The sequence below is a fragment of the Peromyscus maniculatus genome, chromosome 4, assembly GCF_049852395.1.
Source record: "Peromyscus maniculatus bairdii isolate BWxNUB_F1_BW_parent chromosome 4, HU_Pman_BW_mat_3.1, whole genome shotgun sequence".
In the NCBI taxonomy this organism is placed as follows: Eukaryota; Metazoa; Chordata; class Mammalia; order Rodentia; family Cricetidae; genus Peromyscus; species Peromyscus maniculatus.
In genome coordinates, this window is record NC_134855.1 from 118,667,779 (window position 1) to 118,695,752 (window position 27,974).

Genomic DNA, 27,974 nt, shown 5'->3' on the forward strand with positions numbered 1-27,974 from the left:
GTAAAACTACCTAAATTCACTCTCTCTAAGGAAGCTAGATTATTTTATGTGTATCTTTATGTAAGTTACATGGTATTTGCTTATGAGGAGTTATTCAAATTCAGATTTGCAAGAAGTAGTACAGTTACCTGCAACATTTCTGTCTCAGTGATTTGGTGAAATAATACTAGATGTCAATTTAAATGTTTCACTTTAAGCCCAGTTAGTTTTTGATTATTCACACTCAGTAGGAAAACATCATATGTACACTTATAAGAGCTTGTTGAACCAAAACTTAGTTCTTTGCATGTGAGGTATCTTGTCATTACATTTGGATAGGTGTACACTTCTTGTCCTTTGATTTTTATTGACAGCTTTTGAATTAAGTAAATATTTAAATGTATTTTGTTGACTTCAGGTGTGTGTGTGTGTGTGTGTGTGTGTGTGTGTGTGTGTTTGTGTGTGTGTGTGTGTGTGTGTTTGTGTGTGTGTGTATGTGATTTTATTCTATTATATATTTTTTGGGTCTCCTTCTCTTAAGACATAAATCCCTTTATAAGACCCCTTGTTTGTCAAATATGGCTGTCATAAGAAATAACTCATTCAAGGGCTGGAGAGATGGCTAAGAGGTTAAGAGCACTTGTTGCTTTAGAGAGAACTCGAGTTCAGTTCCCAGAACTCCCATGGTGGCTCACAACTATCCATAACTCCAGTTCCAAGGTATCCAGTAACCTCTTCTAGCCTCTGTAGGCACCAGGCATATATATAGTGCAGGCATATATTCAGGCAAAACACTCTTCTCTGTACAAAGAGCATTCTGTCTGCTTTGCTCAATCTATCAGTTCACAAAAATGCCTAGAACAACTGTTCACCAAATTTTAGAGTGTCTTGTGACCCCATCAGGTTGACATGTAAAATTATCTATCACAGTTACCTACTTAAAAATTGTTAGTTGCACAGTTTACATGAACCTATGCTGTTATATTCTTTGGTACTCAATCAATAATAATATAATTAATATTATCAATGATGAAAAATCATTATGGTCCCAATACAAATACTAAGTGAACTCTGATTATTTATAAGTTTGTAAATACACCCTTAATCTGAAATTCCAAAATCCAAACTGCTCCAAATTCTAAAACTTTGTGAGTACTGAGATGATACACTAAAATTATATAAAATTATTTTGACTATGTAATTAGTATATGAGGCAGATGTGAAATATAAATGAATTTTATGCTTAGATTTTAGTCCCATTTCCAAAGATACTCCATTATGTATAAAAACATTCCAGAGTTTGAAAAAATTTCCAACCATTCTGACAAATTTTTGGTCCTAAGCATTCAGATAAAGGACAATGGCTTGTGTTATTATAGATCCTGGAGGTAATGTGGTAAGTAAGATAAAGTTACTCCCCTCCTGTAACCTGTAGTCTAATGGTTATGACAGATAATACCCAAGAGATGAAGATTTGACAAAGTATTAGATAATTGTAAGAACCATGGAGAAGTTAAACATGGTGGAAGGTACCAGAAGAGCCGAAGGGTGAATGAAGTTGAGAAATACTACCTCACTAAAATTTCCATCAGGTTTAAAGAGCTTTGCTTCTGTTTTTTGTGTGTAGTGATCTTTAATTCAAATGTGAAAGTTCAGTACAAGCCATTCATAGGATTTGGGGTTTGTTACTTAAAAAAACAAACAAAAAACTGGACTAGGCTCTCTGTATGGGTGAGACAGTTGTGTAGGTTGGTCAGTTTAAGGGGCCCATTACAGTGGGAATGGGATCTATTCCAGGTCCATGAACTGGCTCTTTGGAGCCAGTTGCCTAGATGGGACACCTTGCACAGCCTTGATGCAGGGGGAGGGGCTTGAACCTGCCTCAGCTGAATGTGCAGGGTTTTGTTGACTCCCCATGGGAGGCCATACCTTTTTGGAGGAGAGGCTGGGGGTGGGGGTGAGCTAGAGGGGAAGGTTGGGGGAAGGAGCAGGAGGAGGGACGGGGAGGGGATCTGTGGTTGGTATGTAGAATGAATAAAAAATTTCTTATTAAATAAAAAAAATGGGGAAAGGCAACAAAATGATCTCTCTACTTTTTGAAAGTTATCAAAGAAAAGACCTCAGACAGGGCCATAGAAGATCCATTCAACTGACTCCCTTGTCTCTCATTATTGACCCTCTTCTCTCTCAATGCTGACCCCATTCTCTCTCATTACTAGTAGTTTACACCCATTTCATAATCTTAATTCATGTTCAATTAAAATTTACAATTTAGCCTTGTTTTTATATAACCCTTTAAAATTACTTTGTACCATTACATTGACTTTTTTTCTATCCTAGGTCTCTGGGTCATCCAACTTCTGGGTCATGGCACTCCACACTCTTGTGGCATGGGTCTTAGGCTGGACCAGTCATTGGCTGGCCACTCCCACTATCTCTGCTCCACCATTACCCCAGCACATTCCATAGGAAAGACAGACTGTAGGTCAAAGGTTGTGTGGCTGGGTTGATGTCCCAATCACTCTACTAGAAGTCTTTCCTGATTATAGGAGATAGCCAGTTCAGGCTATGTGTCCACTATTGCTAGGTTATCTTTGTATATTCCTAGGAGTTTCCCTTGTGCCAGGTTTCTACCTGACCCCAAAATGTTCCCTGCTTTCTAGTAATCTTCCAGTACTCTCCTTCCTCTATATCCCTCAACCCAATCCTTCATGTTTCCATCCCCAGCTGCCTGCAGTCCACCCATGATATTTCCTCTATTTCCCCTTCCCAGGGATATTCATGCATTCCACTCTTGGGCCCTCCTTGTTACCTAGCCTGTCTGGGCCTGTGGATTGTAGCTTGATTATCCTTTACTTACACTGATACATGAGTATATACCATGTTTGTCTTTCTGGGTCTGGGTTACCTTGCTCAGGATGATTTCTATATATTCATAGATTAGTGCCTACCACAATTGTCTTCAGAGAGCCTTCATCCAGTAAATGATGGAAACAGATGCAGAGACCCACAGTCAAACATTAGGCCAAGCTCTGGGAATTCTGCAGAAGAGAGGGAGGAAGGGTTGTAAGAGCCAGAGGGGACAAAGACATCACAAGAAAAGCCACAGAAACAACTAACCTGGGCTCATAGGAGCTTAGAGTCTGGAGCAACAACCAGGGAATCTGCATGGGACCGACCTAGGCTATCTACATATATGTGACAGTTGGGTAGTTTGGTCTACTTGAGAGACTCCTGACAGTGGGAGTAGGGCTGTCCCTAATGCTTTGGATGGCTCTTAGGAACCTATTCCTCATATTGGGTTGCCTTGCCCAGCCTAAATACAAGGGAAAGTGCTTAGTCCTACCTCAACTTGATATGCCATGTTTTGTTGACACCCATGGGAAGCCTGCCTCTTTGTGAACAGAAACAGAGGAGAAATGGATTGTGGGGACTAGAAGGTAGGTACGGGAAGGGAATAGGAAGAGAGGAGGAGGGTGAACTGTGGTCAGGATGTAAAATAAATAAATAAAGTTAATTAATAAAAAGAAATACTTAGTACCAGCTTACTTACTATAACACCAGACAAATCCCAACTATTTCAATATATATTTCTTTTTAGAACAAGGGAGGTGTTACTTGTAGAAAGTAATTTTTGCCCGTGTATACATTTCCCAGAAATAGCATGTGCCATTCAAAGTCCTAGACCTTCTCATGCTTTCATAGTGAAACATGTAGCCTGGTTTGTATAGAAGCATGAATAACATGTTGAAGATTATCAGTATTGTAACTATGTTTCTATTTATTTGAAGCATAGTAAGAAAAATAGGACAGTTTTGAAATTCAGTAGCACAAGATGGACTGCTATTATTTCTTTGACTTTGATCTCTTCTCTTCTTGCATGATGGCTAGCTATATATATTGTGTAGACATCTAATGGCTTTCTTGCTACAATAAATTTTTCCTACATGTTTTCATGAGGTAGGCCATTCCTTTCCATGTGTTTGGGCTGTCCATTGTGTATGCTAATGCTGTTTCCAAATGGCTTCAATACAGGTGGAACCATTTAAATTTAAATTTTCCAAAAATTTCCTTCCTTCTTTCATTAATGTTGGTCTGGGCAGAAGTGTAGATAGATAGTCTGGAGCGTTATGGAGCCCCGCCAGAGTGTGGGGGGTATGGAAACATGACCTTGAAGTCTGGAGGGCAAGATGGAAGCTGAACCACTTTTGTTCAGCTTAAATGATATTAAAGGCTTGACATCATTGTCCTCCAGTTCAAGTTCATTTCTTCTATGTATTTTACCATGTAACATGCTGGGATTTGCTGTCTTGGCTTAATATCTCTACTTAGTAATAGTGTGAGCTCTGAGGGCATCTGCCTCTGACTCCTTTCTCATTGGCAAATTTCCTCTGGCCTGTGTGGGCACCTGGCCCTGCTCCTAGACAGTTGCCAAGCATTAGCCTGTGCCAAGATCTTTGTTTATTAAATTTCTGAATTCTTTGCTCAATATAGTAGTGTGGGCAGTCCCCACCTTGTGATGTCAACTTATGTTTCTTACTAATTTATGATAGTGTGAAAGTCATAAAACTTAGCAGAAACTTACAGTTTTACAGTTTGGTCTTTTTTAGGGCTAGCAGTATGTTGTATAGCACTGGCAGCTGCAGTGAGATGAAGCTTTCAGCCATCTATGCAAGCACAAATAAAAAATTAGTAGAGTCCACAGTGTGGCTATGATATAGTGTTTGGCAGGGTAGGTGTACTAAGTCCATTTGGGCTTATAGTATTTTTAAATGATTATTTATTGTAACATAAGTTCTCTGTACATCAAAGAGCATCTGTTATGATGTCCCATTCAGGTCTCCCTCTCATGAAGGTTTTTGGGACTTGCTGGGACTACAACATGAGGAGCTGACTCAGCTCCCAAGATTCAGCATGATGAGTGTAACCTCTTTCTCAGTTAGGCCCACTGTTGTGACTGATTGTGACATGACTATTACTGTCTGGCCATTTTGTCCCAATTAGTGACAACTATGAAGGGCATTCAAGATCCTGCATTACCATGGGGTCACCCTAGAATTTTTCTAGGTGTGTGTCACCATTTGACTTTTTTCTGTCTAGACTTGTTGCCTTCCCTTCCCCTTCCATAAGTTTGATCCCAAAGTTAATCCTAAATTAACATTCTGCAAGTTCATCTAGTTGAAGAGGTATACTTTCCTGAGAACCCAGTGTTGGCTATGAAGTTTTCTGAGCAGAGACCTTATTTATGATCCTAGTTTAACAATATTTGGCAGCTTATTTTATGTCAAGCCTGAGTTTGAGTTTGGCAGAATTTCATACATTGCTATGGACCTTAATTTTCTGAATAATAATCTGGAAATAGACTTTTGACTTAAAGCACACGTTGGAAGTTGCTAAAGAGATTGTGTTTCCCTAAACACTCTGTTCTTATTACTTCACTGAGAGGGACATGCTCTGAGCAGTGGCGGCGGCAGCAGTTGTTCATGCTTCAAGTATGCCAGGAGTCTAGTATGTTCATTAGATTAACTGGACTCTGGTAATCAGTAACCTCTTCTCATTTAGGAGGAGAATGACAAAAATTCATATCAATGACTAGAGATTTTTAAATGATCTCCATGCTGTGAGATGGAGAATAACTTCATAATTTATTCCATTGAAGCTGTTTTCATCAAATAGGTAAGACATACAAAATTCCCATGGGAAGAAGAGTAACAGTCACAGCATAAAATGAATGGAGAAGTTTGTGGTGGTTTGAAAGAAAATGGTCCCCAAAGGGAGTGGCATTATTTGGAGGTGTGGCCTTGTTTAAATAGGTGTGGACTTGTTGGAGGAAGTGTGTCACTGTGGGCGTAGCCTTTGAGGTCTCTTTTGTTCAAGCTTTGCTTAGTGTGACACTGAGTCCACTTCCTGTTGTCTTCTGATCAGAATGTAACCGGCACCGTATTGCCTGCATGCTGCTTTGCTCCCAGCCATGATGATAATGTAAGTGAGCAACTCCAATTAAATGTTTTACTTTATAAGAGTTGCTGTGGTCATGGTGTCTCTTCACAGCAATAGAAACCCTAATTAAGACAGGTTGAAGCAACTGTGTTTCGTCATTTCATTGTTTCATATGATGAAAAATAATATGTGATATAAAGTTTTATTTACTGTATAATTGATATTATTCATGATGTATATGTATTCTTTCTGTATTGAGAAAGTTATTATTTGATAACTTACATGATTCATTTACGTCATTAGTTCTTCTCAAGTCTAATTCAAAAGAGTTTATAAGTAAAGAAAATACATACACAAATGTGCCATAGACACAGAGCTGTAGAGAAGATGGGCAGCTCAGTGAAATTAGAAAATTAATACATGAACAAAGCAGGAAGCTCTAATAAAGAAGCTGAAATTGTTAACACGAAAGAGCCTAACAGAAATACTGGGGCTGAAGAGTACAATGTCAAACGAACAAAATGCCTAGAGATTATCAGTACCAGATTTGATCAAACTGAACAGTTTCTGAAGAGAATTCACAAGAAAATGTCTATTCAGAAGAGAAAAAAGAATAGGAATGGCAGATGCCTATAGGACATTGGTTATAACATCAGGAGAACTGTTCTTTACATCATGAGAGTTTTAGGGAAGTAAGGTGTCATTCCTCTAAAAAAGCTTATTTAAAGGAATAATGGTTGACAAATTTCCAAATCAAGGATAGGTATTGGGCATAAGATCCATAAAAGTTAAAGATCTTCAGTTTGATCCTACCCAAAGATGTAACCAAGATGTATTACAACAAAATTATTAAAAATTGAATTTAAAAAATTAAAGAGATCTTTTTAACCCTCAAGATACAGGAGACATAGAAGGCTCTCGGTTTATGTTTTTCAGCAGAAAACTTGTAGAATAAGAGTGTGATGGTTTATTAGAGTGCTGAGAGAAAAATAGTACCTACCAGGAATACCCAGAACAGATGTCACTCAAAAGTGATGGGAAGATGATGAATTTCTCAATCAAAGAAACATTAGATCCTTAAAAGAATTGCTAATGGGAAGTCTTCCAGATGAAATGAATGGATGCCAATTCATAAGATGAAAACATATAGATGCATAAGGCTCACCAATATGCAGTCCAATTTAGAGTGTTCTAATGCTGTAATGTTGGTATATAAATCACTTACTGGTTTAGCATAAAAGTTAAGAGGTACACATTTTCAAATAACTGTCACTACAGCAAATTGTTAATGAGTAAGCAACATAAAATATTTGTAAAATATGTAAATTGTGACATCAAAAATGGCAGGGGTAGATGTTTTGTGTATGTTTTGTCAGAAACATAGATGGACACCTCTGTTTTTCTGCAGTGTCACAATTTATCGAAGAACAAATAAATTCACAAACTACATTACTTCCTTTGGTTGTGATTTAGTTGTAATTTGGTTATAAATCAGATAGTCCTGATTTCCCTTGATAGCTGCTGTTGGCAAACACAGGTTTTTTTTTCCCAGTATTAATTACTAATAAAATTAATTATCAGATGATACATTAGCATTTCACACAGTAATATACAAAGGATATTAAAAGGGAAGTGAAACAGGAGGATACTCTAAGAGGTGAAATATTCCATCTTACAAGGAAGCTCATTAAGACAATTAGTAAACAACTCAAAGGCTCAGGAAGCCCCTGAAACTGACCAGATTCACTAGGTTCCCCCCCCCCCCAACCCCTTTCTCCAAGCATTTATAAGCAGTAAGTACTGCTGAGATACACTTTCAGACAAGCTGTGGTGCTTGGAAGAAACAGGAACCAGCTGAAATTCCTGGTATAGGCTCAGACCAACTGAGCTACCTGGAAAGAACATTCTCTAATCTATTTAGCTGTCTACAGGTTGTACTCTAAGTTTTCAGTTTTGTAAGCTGTCACCCATGCTGGGGTGAGTTTTAGTTATATAGTTGTGTTTGTATTGTTTCTGCCCTATAATTAACTCTTTACCTGTGTTTCTATAAGTAACTCCAGTAAAATTCATTGGCCCGTCAATTTGGACATTTGTGGTATCTGTACTCTGGTCTGACATTGATTCTCTATCTGGAATAAGTAAACAAATTCACATCTGAATGAGATGTCACCCACATTCTTGGGCATTTGAATACTTTGTTCCCAGTTGGTGGCCCTGTTTGGTCAGACATAGAGGTGTGGCTTTGATGGAGGAAGTATGTCATAGGAGTGGGTTTTGAGAGTTTAAAGAGGTGCCATTTTGAGTTTGTTCTCTTTGCTTCCTGATTACAGTGTGAGATGTGAGCTCTCAACTGTTTCTGTCGCCATGGCTGGTGCTTGCTGCCATGTGTCCCCACCATGATGGACTGTTATCCCTCTAAGGTGCAAACTAAATAAACCCATCCTTCTCTGAGTTGCTTGGTGATGGTATATTATCACAGGAACAGAAACCTAACTAAGACAGTCTCCCCCTAGGAGTAGTGTCACATAACATTTGGTTTTAGCCTACTCCTTTTATAGTTCCAGGTGAGGGCATTCCATCTGGTATGATTGATAGGCACACCCATCTGTTTTTTACGTGATTTGGTGTATTTTCCAGTGTCATTATTTGTTGGCATAAATAAATGATCAGTTTGTGCTGGCGGTGTGCTGGCAGATGGTGGTTACTCACTTGCATAAACAAGATGTGCAGAGTCATTCTTTCTTGGCACTTATACTCCTAGTGGGATAACTGGTCAAAACTGCTGCTTTATAAAATAAAATCATTCTTTGTTAGTTTAAAAACTGCTATTCCATACAACATAGAGCAGGCCCAATCTTGTTTGTAAAACTGTAATGCTTTTATATATAATCAAAGTTAAATTATTATTTTTTAAATTGATTACTATGAGCAGCGATTTTTGTAAACCTCTTGGGAAGTAGAAACTATAAAGTCTATGGTCATTACATAAATGATAAAGGAGTCAAAACACCCCATATAGAAAGTCATCAAATCACAAAGAGAAGCAAAATGGGTTTAAAATTTTAAAAAGAATACATTTGGAGATGTAATTATCATGCTACAGTGTAGTAACTATGATAATCTTCATTTTTCAACCTGACTGGATGCAAGGGGTTGGTAAAACACACATCTAGATGTGTCTTTGATGACATTCTCCAAGATGATTATGTCATAAGGACTCTGACCTAATCAGTAGATTTATCCCCTGATGAATTAGTAGTATGGCACATTATTGAGAAGTAAAATGTAGAGGGTATGATGTGCTGTCATTGGAAAAAGTGGGTCACTGGCCCCTTCCTGGGTCCTCCTTTCTCTCTTCTTTGACTGCCATGATGTGAATGCTCTTCTCCACCATATCTTCCTACCATGAGCCCAAATAAATCCTTCTTCTTTTTTTTTTTTTGAAATTGTTTAGTTAAGTATTTTGTTATCTAACTAATGTGGCAACTGTAGATGAAAATGTATTATGCACTGAAAATTTGCAGAGAGAATGGGTAGTGCTGAGGATCAAAATCAAGACCTCTGTGTCTCTGTGTGCTAGGGAAGCTGTATCTCCAACCCAAGAGACTCTATCATGTCTTTTCACTATGTGTCTACACACAAAAGTTAGTGCACAATGTGGATATGCTAACCAGCTTGATAGTCATTGTTTCATAATGTATATATGTATTAGAGCTCTTAAATATACATTATATATTTGTGCAAATACTTACATTTTATATTTATTTATCATTATTACCAAGTACAGATTGAAAAATGATACTCTTTAATTTTCAGAAGTTAATATGAATAGTCTACTTTTGAAAATAAATAAGAAATTTCCTTTATTTCTCTTAAGAAAAAATATTTTACCACTAAAATCAAACAAGAAAGAAAATATCTGATATTCTCAGTGATTCTACAAAATCATCCATGGTAAATACAGAATGTTAGTGTTTAGACTATTAGTAGATTTGAATAGAATATTTATCCATACTTACATATTTTATATAGAAATGAAAAATCTTAGGATGGTACAAGGTGGTATGTCAATTATTACTTTGTATCTCTGCCCTATTGATAAATTGTCACCAAGTTAATACTGTTGTAAAGTCTAAGGCTGTAGTATTCTGATATTCTATCATAAATAAAATCAAATCTACAAAATGGAAGGAAAGCTTTTTGTAATAGAGTAGCATGCTGTGTCTTGAATGTGTATTTTTTGTTTGCAAAGAAAAATTACTATTTATATTTTAATATCTATTAAAGACAAAATTTTTAAATTTAAGTAGGCATTTTCTTTTATTAGTTGTGTAAGTAAATGAGTGAAAATATAGTAGTAAAAAAGATCCAAAAATGTTTTTCTTTTGACTTAGCATAGAATTTGATCTAGATAATTCAGTTCAGCTGGAAAGAAGCAGATCCATTTTTCTGCAGTGCTGAGGCCCTGAACTATAGTTGCTAATATACCTTGATGATACTTCTTTTATTTTCAATATTCATTCATCTTTTGACCATTGGTATAAAATGTCTGCTTTTTTGCTACAAAGGGTGGTAATACAGTATGCACCTCGATCTGGTTGCTGATAGATGACTTGTAAACAAACCTTGGATGGAGAGCTGCCTGGCTTTTCTTTCATTTCAGGCCTGGGCATGGTATGGTAATATGCAGCCATAGAAAGCTCTTTATTTTCTCATCAGTCATCAATAGTCTTGGGCAGGATAGGTAGGTAGCTAGTGAGCTCCTGTTCTTACCTGTCATTCACCTTCCATTCTAGGTTGGAGAAACAAAGAAACTTTAACATGCTTTACTTGGATGGACATCTGGCCTTTCTGCTTTCTAGCACACAAGGAGGATGAGAAAATTTCCTTAGTTTAGTTATTGTTTGGATGTGTTGTGTGTAGGGTGGGTATTTTTTTTTTTTAGGTTAAGTACAAGACTGTGTGATTTCAGTGATGATTCCCAGTGATAGTGAAATTTTATATCTATTGAGTTGTGTAGGACAGAGAAATAGAGCATTCTCCCACTCCCAGTACACTAGATAATTAATTTCCTATTTATCCATGTACCAAGCATGTTTCAGGTATTGTCTTTGATGTTTACAGGTATTTTACAAAGTGAGGGCTTGTTTTCTTAATGTGAAATTGAATTAGAAACAATCTAAAAACTTCACCAAGGCTGTGCTGCTGGGAAGTAACAGCTGTCTGTTTTAAGAACCACTGCATTTGCATCACACACTTGTCTGTTTTCCTATTCACTGTCTTGGTTGTTTTCCTATTCACTGTCTTGGTTGTTTTCCTATTTACTGTCTTGGTTCTTCTTAGGAAGACTGAAGACTTTGCAGCTTGCTCTGCTTTATATTTAGTGGCGCTTCAGAGACTTCCATCAGGCCAGCCGAGGTAGCTTGTTTTTGTCACCAGGGTGTGCTGTGATTCCACCAATCAGAACTTATTGCAGGTGCTGTGAGGCTGCCTGGAATCTCTTCATGTCTGCTGCTGCTTAGCGACCACGGGTTTTCAGTTTGGAGCGCTCTTATCACCTGGGCAACTGCTGGAGACCCCCAATTCGTTTTCTTTCTGTGTTATGCCTCCAGTCCATGCTCATGGTACCCTCTTGTGAAGGAGGGCACTAGTGCATCTTGCCTGGCAGTGGTAGTAACGTGCCTGAATGTTCCTGAAGAGCTTTGTCACATCATATTGTGCTGCATTAGTCACACTCATTATTTTGCTAAGAAAACTGATGGTTTTAAAAGTCTAATATTAGTAATATTCTCTGATGTTTGCAACTGCTACACTTTCAGAAATTGCATCGTCTACCTGCTAAGTTCATGAAAAATTTGAAATTGATCAGCATTTCATTAAAATGATCATGTATTTAGTAGATGTTTCTTATAAAATATGAAAAATTTTATAATTGAAAGCTTTATTATTACTAATAAATAGTATCTGAGATTGCAGTTTCACAAGGCCATTTTGTATTCACCTGTGTATTAAAATGATAATATAATGAGGAGTATAAAAAGCATAAATTGAGTAAAGCCTTAGGGTGGGTACGTATACACACATACAAAATATTTTGAAATATCTCTGGCAGACTAATACAACGTTGTATAATAAGTTACAAAAACACTTTTTTTCTTTCTTTCTCCCTCCCTCCCTCCCCCTCTCTTTCTTTCTTTGTTTCTTTCTTTGTTCCTTTCTTTGTTTCTTTCTTTGTTTCTTCCTTCCTTCCTTCCTTCCTTCCTTCCTTCCTTCCTTCCTTCCTTCCTTCCTTCCTTCCTTCCTTCCTTTCTTTCTTTCTTTCTCCCTTCCTCCCTTCCTCCCTTCCTTTCTTTCTTGATAGTAACTAACCTAGAAAACTTGATGAGTGAGAAGTTTAAAAAGCTTACTCACAGAAATCAAGGTATTTACATGGCTGTGATCTTGTCTTTAAAAACTGCGTTTATACATTTTCAGTATATTAATTACTCGGTAGTTTTTCTTGAAAGGGTACTTGCTTTCTCACTGTTAGAGGGGATTTGTCAGGAGTCTGGGCTGTTCTGTGAGATATTCTGGGAAATGATTTACATTACTTTGGCAAAGAGACTCCTATCTCCAGATAATACTGTCTTTAAGCAAACAGTGTTTGTGTAGCCACCTTGCAGCAACATTCAGCTTAAAGATAGTGTTTCACATGCGTGATAAAGTAATGAAATCACTGACCAGTAGGAATCTTAAGTGGGGCTAGAATTTTACAGCAATGTGATAATTTTGTTTAATGTGGACATTTTTATAGTGTCTAATGTCTAACATGTATGGAATTTGTGCTCAGTGACCACTTGTAAGAAGAAAAGAAAATCAATGCAAGAAATTCCAGTTTGTTAAAAACATTTCTTTCCTCTTTTTTTCTTAACGGAATCACTGCATAGTATGTTGGTTCATGCATACTTTAAAATGTGAAGGCTCTATTGAAGACACTGTGGAATAAGTAATTTTTCATTAATTACATAAATTTATGATTTCTTGCATGTCTAAAATTAATTTTTCTGGAAAAGTTAGCAAATGAAGTATATTATAAAATATGTAGTTGAAACTATCTTATAAACAAGATAAAGTGTCATTGTTGGAAAAAATATCTGGATGAAAAAGTGGACAAAATTTATACTGGATAACATTCCCCATCCTCATTTGATCTGAATTGTGTGCTTTTGGTATCTTTCATTTCTACAAAATCATATTTTTAAAGATGGTTTAGGAAAAAAATCCTGGTACTTGAATAAATGTGGATGAATAGTATTTAATTAACCAAAATTGCTTTTTTCTTGTAGTTTATGAGTGGCTTAAATAATTGAAATGTATATAAAGACAGATTTTTTTCATTTTCAAAGAATAATCAAAAGAAAAATAATTGATGTGTTAAGATACATTGTATTGTAAATGATATATTACATATTTTCCCCATTTTCCTAAAACATGGGCCTGGCATCATTGCTTTTCATAAGTTACATTTTTCTATAAAAGTATTTATTGAATTTAAGCATTTTAATGAGATTTTAGGACTGTCCAACCTTAGAGTTTTCTTACTTTCTTGGCCCAGTCTTCCCTTTGACCTGTCTCTGTTCATTCGCTTGTTTTCTGCCTCTTATTATGACTTGGTTCACTTTTTCTTCACTCAGCTACTAGTCATTACCTGTCTGTGTTCCCTGGTTCAGTACTGGGGTAGGGCACTGGATGTAAGAAGACAAGGTCCTGTGCTAGATTGCATCTTCATAGAGATTATGGTACAGTCATGGACCAAATAACTGAATTAATAGTTATGTATATTAAATTCTGTACTTTTTGTAATGCTGGGGATAAAACTCATGCATACCAGGCAAGTGGCTTACCACTGCTCTGTACTCCAGTGTTATAATATTTGTAAGCAGTCACAGTTTTATATTTTTTACACCAGAAAACATTTCCTGTTTGTTCAGTGACCTTTGGAAGTAGCCTACATGTTTTGTTGATGAAGATGGTGTAGAGTAGGGAGAGACAACACTGATGTGTTACTTGTGTCAGCACAGCTTTAGTGGCACATACCTATGGGGGTGTTGCCCACTGTACTGTCTCAACTTTTGTCTACAGAATATTCCTTACTTCCACACTGTTCTCACAAGGCTCCTATTTTCAGTCATTCTGTATCTCAGCTGGCAACTCTATTTCTACTGTTGGATTTTCACTAAAGAGAATTATGGTTTTGCCTTAAGATTTTTGCCCTATTCCTTGGTTGCAGTGTTCTCTAGCTTTTCCTGGTTGTTTTCCACATTGTATAAGGTACAAGTAAATATCAATTAATGTCTTGCTTAGTTTTATGATCCAGCTCAGAGTTGGAGTTCAAAAACACTGTCAATTAATTTGTGTTTATTTCTCATAGATGTCAAAAGAAAAATCTTTGAGCAAAAAATTGGCTGTTTTATTTGTGTTTATTTTACTTGGAATTATTAATAGTAGGTTAAAGATGTACACTAGAAAATGTCAGAAGTACCAGTTTCTAATATTTTCTTACCAACAGCCTCCTAGGTAGTAAAGCTTGGGTAACAAGAACACTTAGAAATCTAGGGTGAACTTTAACTTGTTTTTACATTCTCAAAAGTAAGTTTTACAGTAGTTAATATTTACCAAATTAGTAATTTGAAAACTACAATATGTGCTTGCTTTGGCAGCACACATACTAAAATTGGAATGAAAACTACACATTGTACTGTCTCAAATTTAAATTCTCTGTTAGAATCCTCATGGAAAGTTTGGGCTTCCAAAAGATTTATTGTAAATACTTTTAATTTCAAAGTGAAAGGCAATGAATTCTTTTGAACCTTGAAGGGTTAATGACTAGGTCAATATTAGCATAATGCTAACATAATTGTTTCTTGCTTATTGCCCTAGTGGAAGCTAGTGTGGTCACTGTCTAGGAGACTGATGTAAAGCAGTAGTGTTTCTTTATAGGACTGACCATGCTCCCCATTAGTTTCTTGCCAGTCTTGCATTACTCTGGAACTTTAGTGGTGTGGACAAGATGAGTGAAAACTGTGACTTTTGTGTTTTCACTCTGTCTTTTACCATTGGTGTTACTTGGTCTCACACTTCCTGCAGCAGGAATTCTAGTTAATTGGAGGAGGGGCACATGAAAAAGAAAGACATATAACCTAGTAGCTGATGTATATCTTTCTAGAACCTATTGAGTGCAGTTTTACCATGTAGAAATTATCTGTTCTTGCCTGCCCTTAAACAGCTTTCTCTTTGCCAGTGGGGAAGTCAGAGAAATGAAGGAGATAGGATGAAAGCAGATTCACAGTTAAGCAGTCCATGCTCCCCTCCTGGATGGAAGTGATTAGGAAGAAAAGAGCTAGAAAACAGTGCTCCTGGAGTGTTGTTTACCACAGTCACCCAGAGAGAGCACAAAGGGCCTGCCTGGTTTCTTAAAATAGTGTGTGCACCATTGCCCAGGTGAGTCTAACAAACTAAGGGTTAAGAGCTGTAGGGGGTGAAGCAAAAAGTGTTTCTAGTATATTTGCACTTGAGCCTGTTGTGTGGTTAAGAGAAAGAGGTGAGGATAGGTGGGGGAAAGACTTGCCTTCTCGGAAGGGCCCCTGTCACATGGTATGTAGATGTTTCCCAATGATCACAGGGACACCTTGAGCTAAGTACTGCCTCCTCTTTACAGAGAAGCAAACCAAACTCACAACAGGCAAATACATTTCCCAAAGTGACTGCAATGACTGGAGTTTAAACACCTTCAACTTGGTGGGAATCCAAAGACCATCTGCTCATGCCATTCATTTATTCAGAGGAAGAAATTGATCTGATTCCCAGTTTTCTCATAAGCATAATGAGATTATTAATAGCACCCCACTGAGCTATCCAAATTAAATGATATATGCAAAACACTTAAAATAGTGCAACCACTTCTGAAGTAAGCCCATCATCATAATCATCATTAGTAAATACTTTGGTCTTTGTTATGGACTGGTTGCCTTGTTACAGGTGAGGGATACAAACACCAGAAGCTGTTACTTGTTCTCAGCAATTTAAGAACAGAAAACAGCATGGTGAAAAGCAGGTAGTCCAATTTGGCTTCTTTGGCCAAATTAAATGAAGAATTGTCTTAGGTCACATGTTAAACATACAAACACTATCAAAAGCTGATGAGAGGGAAAAAGAGGTCTGTGTATAATTTTCATGATACCTGCCACAGAGAGAGATTTGTCTCTCGAGGATAGGACCTGTAAACGTCTAGGAAAGAGACATGTTCTTTTGTTGTTGTTCTTGTTGCTGTTGAAGATTGTAGTTTCATTCATTGCATTTGGAAATTGGGGGCTAGCAAAAGTCTCAGGATTCAACTCTACAAAGTTGTCTTCTGATTTCCACATGAGCACTAAGATATGCTCATTTCCCACAATAATAAGAAATAAATACGTTAAGATTAACCACTTGTTTAAATGAGGTAAACATACATCTTGAAGGTAATAACCAGCTTATCAATACAGCATTTAAATGTGTAAGATGGGCTGGTAAAACTGTTTTGCTAACAGGCCTTAAGACCTGAGTTTAATTCCTGGAACCCACACAGTAGAAGGAAAGAACTGAGATCTGATTCTTTTAAGTGATCCTCTGACCTCTACAAGAGTGCCATAACATGTGTGCAACACATGATAAATATAAAAAAAGAAAAGAAAATGTGCAAGTGACACATTTGTGTTCACTGAAAGTAGAGTCAAACATATACCAAAATATGGATTAATTTCCTAAAAATCATGAAACCTCTTTTCAAATCTCCTGTCAAATTGAAAAGCAAGGGTACATTTTAAAAAAACTATTTAGCCAATATGTTGAAATGCATAAAACTGTTTGCATTAGTTTGTGTTTCCCTGGAACACCCATGGTTTAGAGCACTGTTATCATTTGAAACAGTGTATTGATAAGTTAGTTTTCACTTTGAAGGCACATACTTAACTCAAACACGTGATTAAATCCAGCAAATCTTAAGTCTGTTAGTCTGTTTTCATCATCAGATTCAGCCACAAATTTTGTTTTGATATAATAAATGACTTGTTAATATGTTTCAAGTCATAAAGGCCTTTAAACATTTGGCCTTTACTTGAATGTATGTTTTACTGCTTCATATAAACATTATGTTTGAGTTTTGTCCTTAATGGTATTGAGACATCATTTATTCATTTACAATGTATTCATCATCAACACCTTAGAGATAGCATCTAACATCTAACAACAGTGGCAGCTGGGCTATGGTTTTATCATCCGTGCTGGCCTCCATTGCCAAAGTACATGTTTAATTAGTGCTTCTGTTCTCCAAAATTTTTTCCAGTTTATTTTATTCATGGCTCTAGTTTGGTGAGAGAAACTGATTTTATGAATATCTTCCCTGCTTTTTTTTTCAGGGAAAAAAGCATGTATGCTATATAACTTTTTACAATAGGATCCATCTGAGTTGTAATTTTAACAAAATTATTTTGTTGAGAAGAGAATTTTTTTTATTTTGCCCCTATAACACAATTCTTTGTATACATAGAATTTGCCATGAAGTTTTTGCATATAATGACTTTTCAAATTATAGTCTTCAAAAACGTGTGCAAATTTCCCACAAATTAAGCAGAGGACCTACTTGTATCAGCACAAAAGTCATCACCCGTCTAGTCACCTTCAACAATTTTTCTTCATGCATATTTTTTCTCTTGAGTGTTCTCTTATATAGAATCGGTACTAGGACTCAAAAATAATGATAGATAAGGAACTCTATTTACTTTTATTATGAAACTGAATTGATGGGAAAAATGAGGTGTGGGCCTTCTGCATCTCAGCTGAAGATGCAGTAGGAAACAGAGGGTTGATTGTAAAGTATGGTGGATGATGCATAGGCATGGTGTGGAAATAACCTTAATAAACAAATAAAATACTTAATTATCTCCTAAATGACATTAAACACCTGTTGTTTGCAATGGCTATATAATGTTATTGATAATCCCTGCAATTCACTTGCCAAGTGACCATGATCACATGATCACCTGATAGTTCCAATTCAAGGAAGCTGGATATGGAAGTAAAATGGAAACATTCATGCATACTATTACTAAAAGCATACATATATTTATTTTGTATGGTATTATAATGTGACACTGTCATCTATGAAGTTCATGCCTGAGAGCCTTGTTGTTGAGTTACAAAGTAAAACAAAATGTCTTAATGTTTTAGTGCTGTGAAGAGTCAACATGATTAAGCCAGCTTATATAGAATGAAGCTCTTAATTGGAGTCTTGCTTACAGTTTCAGAGGGTTAGTCCATAAACATTGGGACCAGGAGTATGACAGCAGGTATGTAGGCATGGTGCTGGAGCAGCAGCTGAGAGTTCACATCTGATCCACAAGTTGGAGATGGGAGAGAAAAGGGGTGGGGGAAGAGGTGGGGGAAGGTGGGAGGGACAGAGACAGAGACACACTGGGCCTGGTGTGGGCTTTTGAAACCTCAAAGCTCACCCTCAGTGACATGTTGTGCGCTATTTTGTTTGTGTTCTGACAAATAAAGCAGTTCAGAGGGTGTAACTAGCTGCTAGTTAACCATAGAGGCCAGGCAGTGGTGGCACACACCTTTAATCCCAGTACTTTGGAGGAGGAAGCAGGAAGATTAGGAGTTCAAGGCCACCCTGGGCTACATATGATTGAACCACTCTAAAGAGAAACAGTGCCAGGCCGTGGCAGTACATGCCTTTAATCCCAGCACTAGAGAGGTGGAGACAAAATATAAGGTGGGTGAAGACAGGATCTCGCCCCTCATTCTGTCTGAGATTTCATAGTGATAAGTAGTCTCTTGTGGCTTCTGCTCTGCTCTTTAGCTTTCACCCTCGATATCTGACTCTGGGGTTTTATTGTTAAGACTAATTAGGATCATGCTTTAGTGACACACTTTCTCAAAAAAGACCACACCTTCTAGTCCTTCTTAAATAGTCTACCAACTGGGAATTGAGCATATAAACCTATGGGAGCCATTCTCTTCACTCCAACCACCACATACAACAAAATCAAAATCTCAGAAAGTCCCATGATGTTTTAGTTCAGTTAAGATTTTGTGTTTCATTTATAGCTATAGTTGGCTGCATATAGCTGTGAGCTGCTGGTTGGATACCCTTGGCTTAAGGGAATGTGGTACTTCTGGATGTCCTTTATAAAATGAGAATAAAGTGAAGGATAACAATGTATACTAAAATGAAGAGATGGAACTGGAGGGGCTCTTGCCCAGGTCAGGGGCAGGCTTACCATACTCCAGCCTTCTACTGAGTGCATTTTAGCTTGTGCCTCAGGGAAACTTCTTATTGTTGAATGTCTAGACCTTCAGACTTAAAAAAAAAATGAGACCTTGAACACTCAGGGTTTGCTATATTCTTTCTGTCAAACCTATTTTTAAAAGTTGTGCTAATCTCACTTTTATAGGGTGACTATGTATAGTGAAAAGCAATTCCTTTCAAGTTACTGGAGTGTCTAGATCTTTTGAGCAAGTTTTCATAATTTCTTATAACTTATATACAAATTTTATAGGTGTAAGAAAAACTGAATCTGAGATTAGTGAAATTTTATTGCTTCTAGATATTAGAATTAAGATGATAATAAATAATATAGTTCAAATTGAGCTTTTTGGGTAAATAAAGGTTTTAGACGTTTGTGAACTTGAACTTGCTATCTTACTGATAACTTCCTTCTTGTTTATTCACACACCCCTAAGTATTAACAGTGTCTAGTAAGTACAGTGCCTGACATCAAGCCGGTATTGAGGCACTGTGCTTATATGAATGCTTGAATGAGAGCAGGGGAGAAAAGGTAGCTTAACAAATGGAGTTCAGTTTGGTGCAGTCTTACCATGCTGGGTAAATTACTCTGATAGGCAATCATTGTTTGTGAGTCTTTTTTATAAACTTATTAGTTCTCAGAGAGTTTTGTGCATATTTTGATCATATTCTTCTTTCCTCCGCCAACTCCTTCTAGATCCAAACTACCTTCCCTACCCATCCAACTTTGTTTCCATTTTTTTTTCTTTCCTTTTTAACCTTTCAAGTCCAATTTGTGCTTGAGTGTGTGGTCTTCCACCAGAGTGTAGTCAACTTTCCACAGCCTACACAGAGAAAACTGTTTTTTCCTCTCCTAGCAGCTAAAAGTTGCCAATAGCTTTACGGCTAGAGGTGGGGTTATGTGTGTTACTCCTTTCTCTGGGCTGGCATTTGGCCTTTCTTGGTCTTGGGTGGGTTTTTGTGCATGCTGTCACAATCACCATGAGTTCATATGTGCAGCTGCCCTGCTGTGCTCAGAAGACAGTGTTTCCTTTTAGTCATCTACCACTTCTGGCTCTTCGACTCTATCTGCTCACTCTTCCCAATGATCCTGAGCCTTGGTCACAAGCTTATGATATAGATGTCCCTTTAGGGCTGTGAAATCTGAAGTCTCTTGTTCTATGTGTCTTGACCATTTGTGAATCTCTCACCATCTACTTCAATAGGAGCTTCTCAAGTGAGGATTGCACTAATCTGGATATAATAGATGTCATTAAGAAGAGATAACTGCTTTGTCTACTTAGTAGAATAATAGTAGTAGGTTCTACCCTAATTCTCTTGTAACATGTCTAGCCACAGGCTACTGACCTTGTAGTAGTACCAGTTTTGGTTTTCATCTTGTGGAGCAGGACTTAAATACAATCAGAAAATGATTGGTTATTCCAATAGTTTTCTTGTCACTATTACACCAGTTGGCCCATCTTCCTGGGACAGTCATTTTTGTAACTTACAGTGTTCACAGCTCTGAATGACTGATAATTATTTATCTATCTGGTTACATTTGTAATACCTGGTTGCATATGCAATACCTTTAAGTATTGTGAAAACTAGCCAGAAGGGATGAAAATCTGTATCATTTTGCTTTTACCCTGATCTATGGCTCTAGTATGTGTTATATGTGTTAACTTCAACAATAAGGTCTTACTGTCAAGTCCTGGGAGATAATCAAAGCAATGGCAATAGCCTGTATTCTTTGGATGGCAATGGGGGGGGGGTTGTCTATGGGACCTCAAATACCAACAACTCCAAAAGATGTAACCCATCTCTGGCCCTGGATTTTTATTTGTTATCTTGTGGTGTATAGTTAGGTGCATTATTGCCCTGTTACAGGATAACTCCATTTTAATTTTTTATGTTTGTGCATTTATAGTTTAGTTTAGGAAGCTTCTATGGTAGTAGGTTTCCATATGTCTGTTTTGGAAAGTTAGTAATATTTAAAATTTGTTGGTTTTTAAATACCCAAAAATTTTAATGTTTCAAAAAACAGTAACAATGATACCATTTAAGCTAAGGAAAAAAATCTACCTCTGGCCTGAATTATTTTCTGACTTTTTTTTTTTTTTTTTGGTTTTTCGAGACAGGGTTTCTCTGTGTAGCTTTGCGCCTTTTCCTGGAACTCACTTGGTAGCCCAGGCTGGCCTCGAACTCACAGAGATCCGCCTGCCTCTGCCTCCCGAGTGCTGGGATTAAAGGCGTGCGCCACCAACGCCCGGCTATTTTCTGACTTTTTAAATGAGTCTCAAGTAGCCCATTACTTAAATCTAATTTTTCTATAAGAATTCATCTAATAATGTCTTTTTAAGTGCTATTTCCTCAGCAAATAGTTTGAACATTTGGTCTTCTCCTGTGGGTTTTCATATATACTGTCATAATCCTTGACAATTTACAGTCAGTCAAGGATGGTGTGCTGTTATGTAGTCCTTCAAAATCAAGATTTTGGGACCACACTGCACACATTTTTTCCCCTGTAAAACCACTCATCTATTTGAAAAGGATTTTCATGTAAGCAGGAAGATTTGTGTTTTGTCATTTGAATTTCATTTGAATGTGTTTGGGAATAGATTTTATAAAGAAACTTACCAGTTAATGGGGAAGGAGAAAACTTTGGTCTTGTTATACTTTTTGATGCTTAATGTTCTATATATTCTATGTATTCTATTGAAATTATTTTCTATGCTTTTATTTATTTTAATTATTTATTTTATTTCAGGTTCTAAAGCACTCTGAGGGAAGATTGTGTGCGGCTGATTGTTGTTCTTGGTGTAGTTTTGCACTAAAGTGAACAATTTAAGTAAATGAGTCAGTATGAAGTTTTAGTTTCCCTCTATTCATATGACTATTTTTAACTTTTTTAAAAGAGAAAGAGGGAAATGTGGTATTTTTTATATAAATAATCAGATTTAAAGTTTGGTGACATACTATAATTTTTCTTTATGTCTTATTTATATATTATAAATAAACACATTTTATGCATATAAATCTTTTCTCTTATCCATCAATACATCTAAGCACTATTTTTCTTTGTTCTCCCACCCCTTCCTGTTTAGTCCCTTCATCTTCCTGTTTTCTTTCCTCCCATTTTTCTCTTTTACCCTCTTATATGCTCTGATTTTCTTACTCATTCCTCACCAACTATAGCTAAAGAAGTTCAAAATGGAGAATTGAGGCTAGGATTTTTAAATTTTATTTAAATTTTAAATTTATTTAAAGATTTTAGGTGAAAATATAGTTATATTACTTACCTCTCCTCCCTCCAGCCTCTTTTATGTTCCTTTCCACTCCCTCTCAAATTGATCACCTTTATTTTCTTTAATGTTGTTACAGATGTACATATATACATGAATAAATATATAAACAAAACCTACTGAGTTCATTTAGTATGGCTTGGGTGTCTATGATGTCAGGATTGGTCAGCTTGGTTGTGGATAACCAGTTGGGGGCTCACCCCTGGGAGAAACTAATTGTCTTTCCCTCAGCAGCCATTTGTTGCCTCTAGTTCTTTGTTTAGGGAGTGACTCTGTGAGATTTCCCCCTTCTGCATCATGTCTATTGGTGTTGTCATTGTTCAGGTATTGTTTAGACAGCCATATTATTGACGTATCATTAGTGTGGCTTCCCTGTCATTTCTAGGAAACACAGTCTCATGTTGTGAAACCAGGATCTTTTGTATGCTAGGCAAGTCTAGATACGTTCTTTAAAAATAAAGAGTATTAATGCTGATGCATTACATTAAAAAGGATTATGCTTGAAAAGTGGGCTCCTACATCTGTAGAGATAGCTCAGGGCTTAAGAGTGCTTGGGTCTCTTAAAAAGGACCCTTGGTTCCTGGCACCCATGTGGAGCAGCTTGTAACCAGCTGCTTGTACCTACAGCTCCAGGGGATCTTATGCCCTGTTCTGTTTTCTTTGGGTACCAGCACATATGTACATGTACAGAGACACACAATGAAAAGAAATCTTTTTTATAAAATAGATTTTGTCAGAGAGTTTGAATTAGGAAGTTGTGTGGTTAATGTCATTAACTTATTTTTTTTCCTGGCAATGGCTCTTTTGCCTATGTTCAGTGGGTAAGAGCCAAACTCTCCCAGTGATCAGAGGCTGTTTACCTTGGGATTGTCTTTCTGTTCTAACTAAAGAGAACACCAAGTATCCCATCCCTCACCTCCCCTAGCCCTCTGTACAGTTCTTTCTTAGCTTTTGCCTTCCAGTTTCTGTCTTCATGCTTTCTTTTGAAGGCAAAGTAATCTTAGGTGGAGTCATTTCAGCCCAGGTATTGTTAAGCTCATCCTTTCTATTGATAAGAACAATTCTTTACTAGTAAAAAGGTTGAAAAGGAGAAAAGAAAAACAATGATGATTTCATTCTTTTATGAATTTACCAGAAAAAGAGACGTGAATATGGAAACTACAGTGATGATAAATTTATTCTCAAAGCAGTGATTGGAGCTGGTGAGTAGCTGTGAGTGTAAACCTACCACACCATGCAAAGTGAACCACAGCAGCAGAAACCTCACTTATCTTACATAAGAGAGGCACATTATTCCCACATTTTATTTTTAAGGTTTTATAATTCTGTATAGGAACTTTCTATATTTTTTATGCAATTCCTACTGAATATTATTACTTAATGAACATAGGCCTATTTGAAATAGAAACAATGCATTTGTATTAGAAAATGAATATAGGGCCAGCAAGATGGCTCAGTGTGTAAAGCCTGTGCCAAGCTCAGTGCCAAGCCTGACAACCTGAGTTAGGTTACTGGAACCCACAAGGAAGGAAAAAAAACAACTCCTGCCAGATGTCCTCTGACCTCCATGTGTGCACTGTGGCACACACACAACCCCCAAATATATAAATACATATACTAAAAATTTTAAAATAGGAAATGCATAGAAACAATTTGGACAAAATTAGAAGCATCAGCAATCTCATGACCTCATAAATAATTATGTTTACATTTTGGTACATATGTTTTCAAGCCTTTTTTTTGTATTTGGTTTGATTTTTTTTAAAATAGGACTATAGGGTGTAGCTAGAGTTTTCCTGCCTTGCCCACAGTCAGAACAAATCTTTGTCACCCACCAGTCCCACAGCCGCTCAGACCCAACCAAGTAAACACAGAGACTTATATTGCTTACAAACTGTATGGTCATGGCAGGCTTCTTGCTAACTGTTCTTATAGCTTAAATTAATCCATTTCCATAAATCTATACCTTGCCATGTGGCTCGTGGCTTGCTGGCATCTTCACATGCTGCTTGTCATGGCGGCGGTTGGCAGTGTCTCCTTCCACCTTCCTGTTCTTTCTTTTCTCCTCTCTGTTAGTCCCGCCTATACTTCCTGCCTAGCTACTGGCCAATCAGTGTTTTATTTATTGACCAATTAGAGTAATTTGACATACAGACCATCCCACAGCAATAGGGGGTTGGAAAAAAGGCTCAGTGGTTAAGAACACTTGCTGTTGTTCTGGAGGACCCAGGCTCAGTTCCTAGCACCCACAGGCATCTCACAACTGTCTGTAACTTCAGCTCCTGGGGATCTGATGCCCTCATCTGGACTCTGCTGGCACCAGGTATGTATGTGGTTTACTTACTTACATATGTGCAAGTAAAACACTCATACACATAAAGTAAAAACAAACAAACCTTTAAAAAAAAAACAGGATAATACTCTACTTAGTGTCCTACAGCCTCTTTCCTTGCATTCTTCAATACATAATAATCTTCCTGCATCATAAAATGGTGTACAAAACAGATTTTTTCAGTAACCACAAAGATAGGCAACATGCTAGCTTTTTAATCCTCTATTGTACATTTAAACATTTAAATAAAGAATTTTGTTACATATTGTACTGTTCATCAGTTTTTATAGAGAACCCTAACTTATATAATAATATTATGTATCAAGAATTATGAGAGTTCTGCTATAGAGGGTTGTCTGGTTTTATACCCAAACATAATAAAGATTAGGAACCTGTGATATTAGACCAGGAAAGAGTTTTGGCTTTTAAGTTCTAACCAGGAAATAGAAAAAGAATATACTACTTTCATATAGACTTAGCCACGAAACTAGGCCTTTTAGTGTAGCCACTTCTGCTAAAGAGGGCTATCAATAAGTATTGTGTTCTGATTTAGATTCTTATATATTTTTAGTATAATCTCATAATTATTATTAAAGGGGAAGAAAATAATTATTTTTGAAAGCTGGTTCCAATCTAAAAAAATAATCTGTCTTCAATAGTACCTTTAGAAACACTTAGTTAATTAAGCTGTTAATTGATTTTGTTTTCTTATGTGTTAGTGTTTAGTTGTTTATTCATTAGACTCCATACTCAATATATGTGTCTCCATGTTGCAAAAATTTTTGGCTCACAAAATGTTAGACATTTTGTTACAGGGACAAAACACCAGAGAAAACAACTCTGAGTGTGTGTGTGTGTGTGTGTGTGTGTGTGTGTGTGTGTGTGTGTGTGTGTGTTGGGGTGCAGGAGGGTGTTTACTATGGCTCCTGATTCCAGGGGTTTTAGTCATGTCCTGGTTCAGGAGAATTGCTTGCCTCACAGTGGTCAAGAAGCAGAAAGAGTGAATGCCTGTGCTGTGGGAATTTCCTTTTCCCCTTTTACTGCCTGGGTCCCCAGCCTGTTGGATGGTGCTCATTGCAGGGTGATGTTTTCTTCTCACCCTGATCCTCTCTGACCAGATCCTCACAGACAATCCAAGGGCATAATTCCCTAAGATAGATCCTTTCTGTGCAGTTAAGTTGAAGTCAACCTTGACCACCACACTCAATAAAAGTATTTTTCAAAAACCTCATGTCTTTACTCCCCCCGCCCCTTTCTACTAAATCAAGCAAGTGAAACAAATATCTGGCACATCAAGCAGAATTTATCATTCCCTTAACAGTTTTTGGTATCAGGAAATACCTGTGAAGAATGTTTTAAGACTAATAAGAGGAGAAGTGACTGATTTGGCAAATATTTCACTACTGGTAAGTTATGATTACTGGACAGAAGTTGTGATTACTGGAAAGGAAAGCAGTCTTTCAGTGAGAAACAAAAACTGTGTCACGAGCATAGAGGACATTCTCTTAACAGGAACAGTTCTGTAGCCTTTGACAATAGACTTCTTAATGCCTGAATAAATTGTTGATTTACTTTGAATGAGTGATTTTCCTTCTTTTTGTTCTCTATGAGTTTCTTTGGTGTTGACTACTTTTAATCAGACTAGACTATATTTCTTGGTTTGTGAATGCATAATCTTGGTAACTCACATGTTTCTATTATTGAAAAATAAACCGTGATCAATGAAATCATTGTGTGCTTACACTGATTTTCCATTCTGCACTGATAACCATTTCAGCTTAACAGAACAATTTAGTTTACTTTGATCATAAGTTACAATTGGCATGGATGGGTAGGTATAGATAGAGCATAAATACTATTATATGTGTCAGATAATTCTTAATTTTCTGATCTAGTTTAAATGAAGCATTAAAAGTATGATTAGAAAAAAATAAACAGATAGTGTTCAGTTTTGGGTATCAGGAAATACCTGTGGAGAAAGTTTTAAGACTAATAAGAGGAGAAGTGACTGATTTGGCAAATATTTCACTACTGGTAAGTTGTGATTACTGGACAGAAGTTGTGATTACTGGAAAGGAAAGCAGTCTTTCAGTGAGAAACAAAAACTGTGTCAGGAGCATAGAGGACAGCTGGCAGAAAGCCCTCCCAGTGGGTTTCAGGTGCCCAGATGCGTTAGCACAAGTAAGGAGAACATGAGTGTTCAAACTGTGAAGAAAAGTGTAGATGGGAAGTACCTCAATGTTGGACTCTGTGGTCCTGGTGGCAGTATGCAGATAGTGTGAACATATGTTAACATTATTTTATTGACCACAAAGTAATCTATACAAATGCATCATCAAGTGGTTTCTGAGTTTATAAAACTGAAAACAATTAGATAGAAAATGATCTTGGGGTCCCTCTTCCGGAAAACACGTGGGATATATGTTCTGTGATTGTCAAAAGCTAAGTGTATTAAAATGAGGAAAAACAGGTCTGTGATTAAAAACAAAAGCTCTGTCATTTAAAAATCTCCACACAATGTAACATGCCTTAGTCATTAATAAGTCCAGTTCATATATCAAAGAGAAACCAATATTTTAATGGTATATTTATGTAATATAAAAAAGGAAGAGGCCACCTTCTCTCTTTGCTGTCTGCTGACTCTGTCTAAATTCTGGTTTCAACGCCCTTTGCCAGTTTGGAGAAATGATTTGTCAGCTGCTCTGTGAAGAACTCTAAATGCGTTAAAGATGCTTTAAATGCATAAGTATTGGGAGGAAAAAGCAGGGCTGTTTCCCAAGACTGAATTAATGCTACCTTATTTCTTAGTAGTGTTAGATCTAGTAAATATTTAAAAGGCTTAAGATAGATTGCCCTTTTTTATTCCCCACAGTGCTGATGACTTGATTGTGTCTGTTTTTGGACTGATGTCATCAGTATTGACTTGAAACATTTTCATGGGTCCTGTTCTCAATATACCTGATGGGTGTCCTGGCCAGCTTTTGATTCAGAATAAGAATTTTATGTATGATAAAAATACCAGAAACAAATTGAAATTTTGTAGGCTCTGAAAATAGAAACTGTCAGAGTAGATTCTGGATGAAATTTAGTAACACCATTTATCTATCTATCA

General features: G+C 36.8%; 1 protein-coding gene across 7 annotated transcripts in view; it reads left to right on the top strand.

The window, feature by feature from the left end:
* Macrod2 (mono-ADP ribosylhydrolase 2) overlaps window positions 1–27,974 on the top strand; it is a 1,982,629-nt gene that overhangs the window by 89,510 nt on the left and 1,865,145 nt on the right. The window contains exon 4 of one of the 7 annotated variants that reach the window (XM_076570746.1): window positions 21,996–27,967. The exons of the other annotated variants lie outside the window; for them this stretch is intronic. Within the exon in view, the coding sequence (XP_076426861.1) occupies window positions 21,996–22,012 (17 nt within the window). The 3' untranslated portion in view covers window positions 22,013–27,967. Of the gene's footprint in view, window positions 1–21,995; window positions 27,968–27,974 lie in introns of those variants that run through there. 7 annotated transcript variants of the gene reach the window in all.